General features: G+C 39.2%; 1 protein-coding gene across 10 annotated transcripts in view; it reads left to right on the plus strand.

Annotated features, from left to right (window-relative positions):
• LOC106883353 (uncharacterized) overlaps nt 1-12,544 on the plus strand; it is a 143,556-nt gene extending 131,012 nt beyond the window's left edge. For 7 of the 10 annotated variants that reach the window (XM_089338286.1, XM_089338291.1, XM_089338285.1 and 4 more), the window contains exon 15: nt 11,770-12,544. In XM_089338286.1, coding sequence (XP_089194412.1) covers nt 11,770-11,994 — 225 coding nt within the window. In that variant the 3' untranslated portion in view covers nt 11,995-12,544. Of the gene's footprint in view, nt 1-7,500; nt 7,569-11,769 lie in introns of all 10 variants that reach the window. The other 3 variants (XM_089338292.1, XM_089338294.1, XM_089338293.1) reach the window with 1 other exon arrangement.
• The last annotated feature ends 1,288 nt before the right edge of the window (nt 12,545-13,832 follow it).

The following is a 13,832-nucleotide window of genomic DNA, read 5'->3' on the forward strand; positions in this document are numbered from 1 at the left end:
TGCCATATGAGAGAGGAAGAAAGTATTGTTCGCTCTGTACGGTGGAACTGTACCACATACTCTTCTCTAAGGATAAATTGATTAATAAAGTAAAGAATAATGCTCTGAAATGTACGCATATCATAAGAGGTACATTTCGTTGGTATAAATGATCTCAAGATGTGATGAAGTACAGCATGATGTCTCATGTATGTGCAATTATGCATATATGGATGAGTGCATAAAAGAGAGTGTGTGTGTGTATATATATGTATGTATGTATATATGTATATATATATATATATATATATATGTATATATATCTGTGTATGTATATGTATGTATGTATATATATATGTGTATGCGTATATGTGTGTGTGCATGTGTATGTATATATGTATGTGTGTTGTATTTGTATGTATGTGTGTATATATGTATGGGTATATATATGTGTGTATATGTATGTATATATATATATATATATATATATATATATATATATGTGTATATATATATATATATGTATGTGTGTGTGCATGTGTATGTATGCATATGTATACGGGTAATATAGTATAGTAAAGAGAAATAAACAAAATAATTAATCTAGTGGAAATCCACAGGAGAGCAATAAAAATAGAAAATTAAGGAGTTATCTCCCCTATAATAACAAACACGAAAGCTAACGATGTCCTAAAGACCTAATAATAGTTATGTATGTGTTTTTTCGTGTTTTGTTCGAAAGGTAACCACTCCTAAAGAAGTGCCAAACGTCTAAATCCAATGGACCAGTCACTGGATAAGTTTGGCACAGAAATGTTAACATAGAGTGGTGAATAAATCGATATATCGAATTTGAAGTCTCTGTCTCTTTTGAATATGAAAATTTAAAAGTTTAAAAATCTTATGATATATAGATTTATATGTATATGTGTGTATATATGTGTACATAAATATGTATATATATGTATATGTAATATATACACATATATACACATACATATATTTATACATATATACACATATACATATATATATACATATAAATCTATATATATATATATATATATCTATATATATATATATATATATATATATATATATATATATATATATATATTCTTTTATTTGTTTCAGTCATTTGACTGTGGCCATGCTGGAGCACCACCTTTAGTTGAACAAATTGACCCCAGAACTTATTCTTTGTAAGCTTAGTACTTATTCAATCGGTCTCTTTGCTGAACTGCTAAGTTACGGGGACGTAAACACACCAGCATCGGTTGTCAAGCGATGGTGGGGGAGACAAACAGAGAACACAAACATACACACACCCACACATATGTACATATATACATACACACACATATATATATTTATGACGGGCTTCTTTCAGTTTCCGTCTACCAAATCCACTCACAAGGCTTTGGTCGGCCCGAGGCTATAGTAGAAGACACTTGCCCAAGGTGCCACGCAGTGGGACTGAACCCAGAACCATGTGGTTGGTAAGCAAGCCACACCTGCGCCTATATATATATATATATTAATATATAATACTGATAATGTGTGTGTGTATCTGTCTATGTGAATCCCTAAAACTCGAGAACTACCCAATCGATTTCATTCAAATTTTACATATGCCTTATTTAGGGTCCATGCAGTGTCTTGGGCCAAAGCAATTTTCAACTTCTTGCCTAATACGAGCCCAGAGCAATCTCTTATCTCTTACACTATTTTAGTATTACATGTCAGGCATGTGTAAAATTTTAATGTAACCGGTTGGGTAATTCTCGAGTTTTTGGGATATGCACAGACCGACAGACACATGCGCACGCACACACACACACACACACATTCTCAGTTTTATATATTAAGAAGATATATATATATGGAGATGGAAGATGGACTATACGAGAATTTATTATTAATCACAACAATTGTATCGACACATCCAGCATCTATCCTCATGGGTAGGACATTCAACAACTGGTTCAGGAGTCATTGACTGCTAATCAATGACTTAAAAACTTTATTTCTCTTTTAAGCATAAGATCTCATTTTTCTGTCCTAAGAAAGTGAACAGTATAGACTGTGACTCCTTGAATATTAGGTTGTTGCTCTTAGAGATAGTTTATGGCCAGAAATTTGATGATGATAGAGCTGGACTACTTTAGGGGCTGAAAATTCCAGTCTCTGGAGATGCAAGTCTCATAATTTTGCTTTTCAAGTCACAGTTAAGTCAATTGTCAGTAACTTGTTCAGCTGTTTTTGCAGTTTTAGTGTTAGTTGTGTAAGCATGTGTGTCAGTATTTGTGTTTCTGTATGTTAGTGTTGACCCTTTGGCAGCAAACCTCACTGATCCTTCTTATATTAATTGATTCAGAACCATTTTTAGGAAACACCAAAAGAAATTAATTACAGTATATAACTGGTAGAAAATTTTTCCCCTTAATCTCCAGAAAGAGGAAAATCAAAGTTGACTCCAATGGAGTTTGAAACTTGGGCATTAAGAGTTGTAACTAAATACAACAAATCAGTTGGTTCTGAAGATTTTCATATTTTGTTATATCAGTATACATTCAGATTTGACTGGATGGACTTTGCTTTTCATTTTTCTGGTATTGATAATTACCAAGCAAGAAATGGAGTGAATTAAGCAGACTATACTTCTCTGCAAAATCTGTGCTAATATCAGAAGTTATTCTTATTATTATGAACCATTATTATGTTTAACATTGGAATAAGAAGGTGTTGACCGGCAAAATCATTGGGTCTGAAAAATTCTAAAGATTCTACATTTGCTGTCTTACTGAGTTTTGTTGATCTTTGCCTTTACCAGATTTGTTCTAAAGGCTTGATCCTGAGCAGCTATAACTAATGTTTCTGTTCTTGTTTTAAATTCCCATCTGTCAACCAAAGCCAGTGGGCTTCACTTGCAACCTTTTTGGCTTGTTGCGTGAATTGGCCATGCAATTCTATTTCTTTACATTTGTTCATTCTGTTGTTTATCTTTTTCTCTTTGAATTCTCCTACTGTTTCAGTCACTTTTTGGGTATCTCTGACTACCAAAAATATTCTTTCTTTGCTCTATACTACATAATATTTCAAACCCAATATTGCAGTACCAACAGTTTCTTCCATGTCTAGTAATCCTCTACCACCTTCCCTTCTTAGCAAATAGAATTGGTCAGCATTACTTTTAAGATGGAGTGTGTTGTGTATTGTTAGCAGCTTTCCGCTTCTAAGTTCTGCAGCTTGATTTTTGTCCATTTCAGAAAGAGGGCTAAGTATCTCAATACTGGCATTGCTCATGTATTTATGGCTTTAATGATGTTCCCTCCATTTAATTTTCTTTTGAGCACCTCCCTAATTCTCCTTTCATACTTTTTAGTGACTTTCTCATTTTGCATTTCTATTATCGTATCGTTCCCATTTCTATTATCTCTCATTTACCATTTCTATTATTATTCCACAGCAATCAAATGATGTTGTCTTGTGGTAATTTTATGCCATCAGACTTCGTTTTCTGGCTTCTCTTCATAGTTGGTACTGCACACTTGTCTACCCCAAACTGCATCCAAAATCTCTTTATTCAACATTCTCATTATTCAGATTAGAGAATCCAGGTCTATCTCATTTTTTGTATATGTCTTGAGGTCATCTATATAAAGTAGGTGATTTATTCTTATCTTAGATTTGGTAAACTCATAGGCAGGCCTGGATTTTTTCAGTATATTTGTCAGAGAGATTAGCACAATGATGAAGAGTAATGAAGAGAGCAAGTACCCTTGGAAAATGTCCCTGTCTATTTTCATGTTACCTTGCGATTCATTTACAATGCTGGTTCTACTTCCCATTCTGTTAGCAGTTAACAGAGTAATGGCGAACAATTAGTAGGTCTATTATTGCTGACTTCCCTTCTCTTTTCTTTGTCCTTCTGTATCAGTACTGTCTTTCTTTTTGTCATCCATGTTAGTGTTCTGTTTTCTGTGCAGTCAATAAAAAATAGTCATATATTGTTGAGTATACTCAGGAGGTTTTTGAGCCAGAAACCCTGGACTCGATGTGGTTTAGGGGCTTTCTAACTTGGTATTTTCTTAATCATCTCTTTTACTTTCTTATCTGTGATTGTTATATTCTCTTGTGTCACTCCATCTTCCATTTCTTTTTTAAATTACCATAACCAGTTTGCTTTTATATTATGTTAGACTTCTTCATTATTCATCATCATCATCCAATGTTTTAAATCTGGTGTCCCCGTTAACGAGGGTGGCTAGATCTACCTCAATGCCATAGCAACCACCCTAACACACATCTTGCCATCATTCCCAGTTTTGGGCATCCTCTTTTTCAAACCAACCCTCCCAATCTCCTCCACCTGTCCCCTCCATCTTTTCCTCGGTCTCTCTTGCTTTCGTGCTCCATTTACCTCAAATGCAATTACCCTCCTCAGAACATGCTTTTCATCCGTCCTCAACACATGCTCATACCACCTCACTCCATTTGCCCTTGAAAACCATTCCACCACTTCCTCCAACCCCAGAATTCCCATCAAATCCTCAGTCTTCCTCTTATCAAACAGCTTCACCACACACATTTCTCTCACCATTGCTCTCTCAGTCTATCTCAAAATTATCATTTTTCCGTCCCTCAGACATCATGTCTCACTCCCATACAGCATTGCAGCTCTCACACAACTCTTATAGACCCTTCCTTTCATTTTTAATGAGAACCTTTTCCCATATAACAACGCTCCACATTCCCTGAACTTCACCCAGCCAAGTCTCACTCTTGCTGTCACAGCTGCTTCATATCCACCACTTACATCCACCCTATCTCCCAAATAACAAGACCCTCTCACCGTTTCCACCTCATTACATAGTGTTTCCTCTGGTTCCTCCGGCTCCTTTCTCACATCTTCCACAAACAAACTCTCTTGCCAGTCTTAGGGTCACCTTCTTCATTTTCATACATCTACCATGAATCCATTTCTCACATCTTGTACACAACACCGCATTTGCCATCACCCTCCTCCCACATACACCGAATGGATCCACCTTGCTCACTAACACTTTTTCTACCCTGCTCACCATCGTCTTTGTCCTCCCGAAGTTTACCTTCAAACCTTTGCTTTCAGATGCCTCCTTCCATTTCCAAAACTTCTCCCTCAATCCTTTCATCGTCTCACTCATCAGAACAAGGTCATCCACATTCAGTATCTCCATTATCAATCCCTCTTTTGCACTCTCTGTCACCACATCAACCACTATTGCAAACAACAACGGTGACAACACAGATCCCTGATGCACACCAACTTTCACCACAAACTCCCCCAACAGCTCATTGCTCTCACTATTACCTCTAGTACACCTCTCTTCCTCAATGCCCACTCAATCACCTTCCTTAGAACCCTATCAAATGCCTTCTCCAGATCAACGAAGCACATGTACAACTCCTTCTCTCTGTATTCCTCTTGCAATCTCCTTACAATGAACACTCCATCTATTGCCTCCCTACCTGGCATAAAACCAAATTGCATCTTGTCGACATCCACCCCTTTCTGAATTCTCTCCAACACCCTTTCTCCTATTTTCATTGCATGCTCCAATAACTTCACTCCCCTATATGCCCCACAACTCATCACCCCCCCCCCCTTTCCCTTGAAGATCGGTACCACCACACTTAGTGCCCAATCATCTGGCATTCCTCTTCGATCCAGTACACCTTGGCAGAGCTCCAACATCACAACAATCCCTATCTCTCCACTTGCAGTTATCATTTCCACACTTACTTCTGATAGATCAGCTACCTTTCCTGTTTTCATTTCCTTCATTGCCTCCACTACTTCTTCCTGACTAACCCTCTCCACTGGCCCCTTCACCACAGCAGCTTCCACCCTCTGATCCCATTCATTCTCCTCATTCATGATTCCCTCCATATGCTCCTTCCAAACTCTTCCCCTGTCCTTCAACCTTCCATCACCCCCCCCCCCCCCCTCAATGCCTCTTCCTCCCTCAACATCTCTTCCATCTTTTTTCATTGATTTAATAAACCTAAACACTCTATCTGGGTTCTCATCCAGCTCACTCAACCTCTTCTCAGCTCCTTCCTCATAGATCTCGCAGCCACCCTCTTTGCACGATTCTTCATGTTATTATACCTTGCTTTCATTTGCTCAGTCCTATTATTACATAAAGCTTTGTGCGCCTCCTTCTTCCTCACTATCATAACCCTCCTCGTTCCACCACCATGTATCTCTTCAATCTCTCCTACCTTTCATCCTTCCACACACTCCGTCACTTGCCTTTAGTACCCCTTCTTTAATAGACTTCCACAAATCTGGTGCATCAATGCTTACCAATTTCCCAACTCTCTCTTCAAACCTTGCTCTTGTGTTTTCTTCCTTCAGTCTCCACACCTTTCTCCTCTCAACTGTTCCCTTTCTCACACACTTTTTAACTTTCTTCTTATCCAAGTCAGCAACACCAACCTGTGCTGCAACTCTCCTGGTATTGTCTTTGCATCTCTCAGATACTTTCTGTTTTTCCTGCCAACTAACATGAAGTCAATCTCTGTCTCATTCCCTCCCACACTGAAAGTCACCTTCCTTTTCTCTGTCTTCCTAAACCATGTGTTTGCCACACACAACTCTTTCTCATCACAAAACTCCAACAGCATCCTTCTTTCCAAATTTCTCTCCCCAATTCCTTTTCCTCCATGCACACCCTCAAAGCCTGGGATCCATTTCCCAACATGTCCATTAAAATCACCCATGCCCAAAACCAATTCATCCACCTTATGACCTTATGTCATTTCACCAAAGAACTGCTCTTTCTCAGCGATCCCTCTTCCACTTTGCGAACCATACCCACAAACCACCCTCACCACTTCTTCCTCAAATGCTAACACTAACGTTACCACTCTGTCACTCTTTCTCCTGACCTCCACCACCTTCTCACAGATTTCTTCCTTCATCAAAACTCCCACTCCTCCAGTTCACTTGCTCTTTCCCGACCACCACAACTTGTACCTTCTTCCCTTGACCCCCTCAAATCTTGCATTCTGGCCCCTCCACCTAGCCTCCTGCACACAGCACACATCCTCCCTCTTCCTCAGTTCCTCACATATCTCAGTTCCCCTTCCACGTAGACTGCTCACATTCCAACTTCCCAACCTCATCCGAAGCTTCTCCTCAGGCCTTTATCATCATTATTAAGTTACCACAGTATGAGAGTATTAAACTGGAATGATTTCTACTTGAGAGAGCAAGTTACATCCCAGCATCCTCAGCTCTCAAGGGCACTTCTTTTGATGCTTGCTGTTCCAAGCAATGTGGCTTTCTACAGCAGCTTCATGCTACTTTTGAGTTGTAACTAACTGGGATTTGAAATTGGTAATTACCATTCTGAATGAGCCAACTATGATTGGAATTACACATGCAGCCTTTAAGTTCCATATCTTTTCCAGTTCTTTTCTCAGCCCGCTGAAGTTGGTCACTTTCTCTTCATACTCTTTTACTCGTTTCAGTCATTTGAATGTGGCCATGCTGGAGCACTGCCTTTAGTCAAGCAAATTGACCCCAGGACTTATTCTTTGTAAGCCTAGTACTTATTCTATCGGTCTCTTATGCCAAACCACTAAGTTATGGGGACATAAACACACCAGTATCGGTTGTCCAGCAATGTTGGGGGATAAACACAGACACACAAACATATACACACACACAAACATATACACACACACATATATACATATATACAACGGGCTTCTTTCAGTTTCCGTCTACCAAATCCACTCACAAGGCTTTGGTCGGCCTGAGGTTATAGTAGAAGACATTTGCCCAAGGTGCCATACAGTGGGACTGAACCTGGAACCATGTGGTTCGTAAGCAAGCTACTTACCACAAACCACTCCTACGCCTTGATTTTTATATTCTTGCTCCTGGCGATTGGTTTGTTAATAATGTCACATTTTCTATCTTTCTTGTACAGGACCAAATTATCTGGCCTTGTGTTCTGTCACATTGTCTGTTTGTATGCTAAAGTCTCAGATAAATGTAACATTGATGTTCTCCATGACATTTTGTGGTTTGTGGTTATACCAGTTGACCTCATCAATAAAACCATTTTTCTGACACACTTGTAGATGGATGATCCTGGCTGTATTATCATGCTTCAGCTTATATTCAGTTTGTGTTACTTCAAATTATTACTAGCAGCATCTGTGAATATTTCACGGAATTAATGGTAAACCTATTGGGTTATTTCTGAAAACTTTATCCAAAAAACCTGAAAGTGTAGCCTATGTTGTGTCTGTACCCATCTGTTACTCATTGAAAAGTGAAAGAAATTGGAATCTAATGATTACTTAATGTACTTTATATAAACACTTTATGCACAGTTTTATAGACTTAATACACAACATTCATAAAATAAATATTCACTCTTATTTTTCCATTTTTTCCATAAACAAAACAAAAACTATCCTGTACATATGATAGAATCTTGAGTGAAATTTGAAATTGCATATATCTGCCATGTAAATAAGCGTGAATATTTCACAGAATTGCACTTATACGCATGCGTTAAGTGGTAGGTGATACAAAAAACTTAGTTCAATTAAAAAAAATACACTTTTCACTATTGAAGCACCATCACCACCACCATCATCTCTCTTCCCCCTCTCTCTCCGTACCCTCTCTTTCTCTCCCTCCTCCCTCTCGTTCTCTCCCTCCCTCCCCTCTCTTTCTCCCCTCCCCTCTCTTTCTCCCCTCCCCCCTCTTTCTCCCCACTCACCTCTTTGTGCCTTTCTTTAACCTCACCATCAGAACATCACCCTCTGCTAAAATTATTACGTTTTCCCCTACCTCACGTCATGGACACTTTTCTCTCTCCATCTTTTTCTTTCTCCTTCTTTTTGTCTCACTCTTCGCCTTATCTTTTTTCTCCTCTTTTTCCCTTCAACTTTTCACGTGAAAGCCTTACAATTACATTCCCCTTACCTCATGTCATGGATGCTTCTCCCTCCCTCTTTTTATCTAATCACATGAAAGTGTTACTGATGGGCTAAGTAAAACAGTGACAAGCAGAATTATTATAAGATTATTATTGTTAATATTATTGGGCAAATCACATGGTTTGGGTGGTCTGCCCTACGAGCTTTACGCTTACTTGCCAGACTTGTTTGGCAACCTCTTAGCAAACATTTACTGCAACTGGCAACAGAATGGGAAAATTCCCAGTTTTGTAAGCCAAGAAGCAGTGGTATTGCTGAGAAAAAACCCGAATAAGGGGGATTGTATTGACAACTTTAGGCCCATAATTCAGCTGAATGCAGAGTTCAAAATTTTGGCCAAGGTGTTAGCTACAAGGTTGGTGCGTGTTGTCAGGGATCTGGTAGGGGAAACACAGACATGTGCCATCCCCAAAAGATCCATCCATGACAACTTCCATCGCATGTGATAGATCATTGAGAAAGTGACTAAAGAACCTGGCACAGATGGAGCCCTGATCAATTTAGATCAGTCTGAAGTTTTCAATAGCAGTGGTACTCAATTCAGCTGGTTTTGGGCCTGTATTCAAGAGCTGGATCACTGCAATGCACAGCAACATCTGTTCAGTGGTCAGAGTGAACAGTCACCTCTCAGAGCCATTCAACATCATGCGCTTGGTCCAGCAGGGTTGTCCTCTCTCATCTATCTTGTATGTACTGACTCTCAAGCCACTACTACACAAAATGGAGGCATTGAGAGGCTAACCTGTATATTGTGCCCATCATCTACTATCACTTGACCATCATGCCTTGTCCTAGCCACCGTCTGATTATGCTGGAGCATATACTCTTCCACTTCTTGTAGAAGGGACATGTCCCGGTGGTCAGGCAGTCTATCTGCTGTCAGCACCTGCTACATGGTGGTCTGGGCATACCTTGGTTGATGATGTGCAGATATGCACTGAGGCTACAATATCTCCAGTGCTTCCTTGACAGTGAACAGATGTGGTCGCTGTTCACCAGACATATTTCCACAGCTAGTTTCTTTAATGGAGCTGCAGTCCTAGGTAAAACAGAGACCAAAAGGGAGTATTTGCAAAGAGGAAGTCTTCAAGTGCTCACAGCGCTCAGCCAATTGGACATTGTGATAGGTGGAATGTCCGCTTTAGCTTTTTATAGAGGAAAAGTGCGACAATGTTCTTGGGGAGACCTTGGGTGTGAAAGAAAATCAGCTAGTCACTCTTTTCCAGGGAACTTTTGGGCCGGGACCAATGGATAATTTCCAAAAATCTCTGGCCTGGCAGTGCTACTGGAGTGTTACCTGTTCGAGATAAACTTTACAGGTATGGAAGTGCTGTCAGCTGAGCATTTCTGAGATGCGTGCAGGATGATGCACTTGTCCAGTGCCCAAGCATTGCTGACCTGTGGGTTTATGTCGAACACTTGCTGTCATATGTGAGGTTGTATGGTGGACAAGATTGAAGGGACTGAAGCTGAAGGAAAATAAGGGTAGAGAAGGAAGTGTTGTCTTCTAGCCAGTTTGGCCGAAAGGTTGATGAAAGTGGTGAGAATGGTGCTAGTGAACGGGCCTGCCCTGAGCATATGCCTGTAGTTGGAAAAAGGAAAGGAAAAAAGGCACCTGCCTCAAAAGTCAGGGTACCCATGGTTTTTTTTATGGGGTTTTGCCATGAGTAGCCCTCAAATGTCTCCTCCCTATTGAGGATTGCACATTGCTGATTTCTTCCTTTTTTTTTTTGTAAATTTTGTTAGTCTTGTTTACATGCAAAACCCTCACAACAACACACATACACACACACATTGTTTTGTCCTGTACTGTCCATAATGTTTTTCTTAACTAAAACACTTGTGCTTAATAAAGAAATCATTATTAAGGCAGTGAGCTGGCAGAATTATTAGCATGCTGGGCAAAATGTTTGGTGGTATTACATCTATCTTCAAATTTCCCCAAGGTCAATTTGCCTTTCACCCTTTCAGGGTCAATAAAATAAGTACCTGTTAAACACTGGGGTCAATATAATCAACTTACCTCCTTCCCTGAAATTCCTGGCCTTGTGCCAAAATTTTTATCTTTTAATTATCATTGTCGTTGTTGTTGTTGTTATTATTATTATTATTATTCAAATTCTGCCAAGGTCAACTTTGCCTTTCATCCTTTTGCAGTCAGTAAAATAAGTACCAGCCAAGCACTGGGGTTGATATAATCGACTTACTCACTCCTTTGAAATTGCTGGACTTGTACTAAAATTTGAAACCATCATCATCATCATCGCTAATATTCAAATTCTGCCAAGGTCAATTTTGCTTTTAATCTTTTCAGGGTTGATAAATTAAATACCAGTTAAACCCTAAGGTTGATGTAATTGGTTTACCTTCTCCTCCAGAATTGCTGGCCTTGTAACAAAATTTGAAATTGATATATTCTTACTAATTCAGTCAAGTCCATAACAAATTATAACTTAAAGGGGCCAAGCTGGCAGAATTGTTAGCACACCAGGTAAAATGCCTAGCAGCATTTCATCCATCTTTACATTCTGTGTTCAAATTGTGCTGAGGTCGACTTTGTTTTTCATCTTTTCGGGGTCAGTTAATTAAATACCAGGGAAACACTGGGGCTGATGTAATCAACTAGTCCCCTCCCCCAAAATTTCAGGCTTTGTGTCTTTAGTAGAAAGGATTATTATTATTATTATTATTATCATTATTATTATTATAATTATTATTAATTTAGTTGTTGTTGGTTAATATTATTATAATTATTATTGTTGTTATTATTTCATTATCCAGAAAAAGAATACTGAATTGTGTCAGAAGATTCATGAAGAGCGAATGATCTGTCTCGATGTGAAAGTTCAAATTCGACTGCTGCAACAGAAGCAACAAGAACCCTCCAACTCTGTTTCTTTAGGAGTGGGAAACAGTGGTTTAACTGGCTCTGTTGGAGCTAATACAGAAAATAGTGGATCACTTGGTCTTGGGAGGTCATTTGATAAAGAAGCCACAAGTTTGTGAGATAAAACAATAACAATAAAGTAAAGGATGATGACAACAACTACAAAATGGCTTAAAATAAATGGTTGGCAGGGGGTAAGAATGTTAAAATAGAATAAAAACAAAGAAACAAACTAGTAACATAAAAACAATTACAATTTGCAAAGCAAAGTGCCTGCTCATGAGAGGGACAGAAATGCAGCTTGGGTTGTTCGATGGTTGATGGTTCAAGGCTTAATCTGTGGCAAAACAAAAATGGATATTTTTTATTGGAGCTCTTATTTAAAAAAAAAATGTGCTGTTTTTGGACATTCTTGGTCTCCTGCTTCAGATGATTTGTTTAGCATTTGTCTATTTCTTGTCTGTTTCACTCCTTGGCCTTTCCTACACAAAGAGGGAATGCAATGAAGGGTGTGATTTAAAATGTTAAAACTGAACAGAAGATGGAAGGACCAAGTAACACATATGCAAATACATACACATATTACATATAATTATACATAGAAAACATCTACTTATAAATGCATGACATATGACAATAATTGTAATTTAATATATTTTGTAAAATGAACACCACTGATTTTTGATTTATTTGTAAATGTAATATGTACAATATATATATATATATATGAGAGGTATTGGTATCTAGAAGACCCAAAGAATGTCAGGTAATGCTAAGTAAGTGCTATGGACAGACTGTAGTTTAACTCTTGGTTCGATAATGATATGAGTGAGGAGTCTAATATGAGACTTGTATTAGCATGCATGTATATATTATACAGAATGAGATGACAAAGCCAAGACTGTAAGGAATTTTCAGGATATTTATAAGGTAATAGTTGTACAGCTGTTTCTGGGATATTATGGATATCCCTTCATCATTTCTCCCTTTTTTCCTTTTTCTTATTTCTCCCTTTCTTCCTCTCAGTTTCTCCTCCTCTTTTTAATTTGTCCTATCTCCTCTTTATCATCATACACATCTCTCCTTCCCATTTTCCACAAATACTACCAATACATTCTCAAATTTTTATTCACACCACAGCTGTAATAACATTTCCTTAAAAATATCAAGAAAACTCCTCACAGCCATGGCTTTCTTATTTCATTCTATATGATGTATATATATATATATGTGTCATCATCATCGTTTAACGTCCGCTTTCCATGCTAGCATGGGTTGGACGATTTGACTGAGGACTGGTGAAACCGGATGGCAACACCAGGCTCCAGTCTGATTTGGCAGAGTTTCTACAGCTGGATGCCCTTCCTAACGCCAACCACTCAGAGAGTGTAGTGGGTGCTTTTACGTGTCACCCGCACGAAAACGGCCACGCTCGAAATGGTGTCTTTTATGTGCCACCCGCACAAGCCAGTCCAGGGGCACTGGCAACGATCTCGCTCGAAAATCCTACAGGAGCCAGTCAGGCGGTACTGGCAACGGCCACGCTCAAAATGGTGCATCTCATGTGCCACCCGCACAAGAACCAGTCCAGGGGCACTGGCAACGATCTTACTTGGCTTGCCGGGTCTTCTCACGCACAGCCCATTTCCAAAGGTCTCGGTCCGTAGTCATCGCCTCGGTGAGGCCCAATGTACGAAGGTCTTGCCTCACCACCTCAGCCCAGGTCTTCCTGGGCCTACCTCTTCCACGGGTTCCCTCAACTGTTAGGGTGTGGCACTTTTTCACGCAGCTATCCTCCTCCATTCTCACCACATGTCCATACCAGCGCAATCGTCTCTCTTGCACGCCACAACTGATGCTTCTAATGTTCAGCTTTTCTCTCAAGATACTTACACTCTGACGGGTATTCACATTGACATTACACATCCAACGGAGCATACTGGCTTCATTCCTTGCG

The sequence above is a fragment of the Octopus bimaculoides genome, chromosome 20 (genome assembly GCF_046866305.1).
Source record: "Octopus bimaculoides isolate indiv1 chromosome 20, ASM4686630v1, whole genome shotgun sequence".
NCBI classification, from domain to species: domain Eukaryota; kingdom Metazoa; phylum Mollusca; class Cephalopoda; order Octopoda; family Octopodidae; genus Octopus; species Octopus bimaculoides.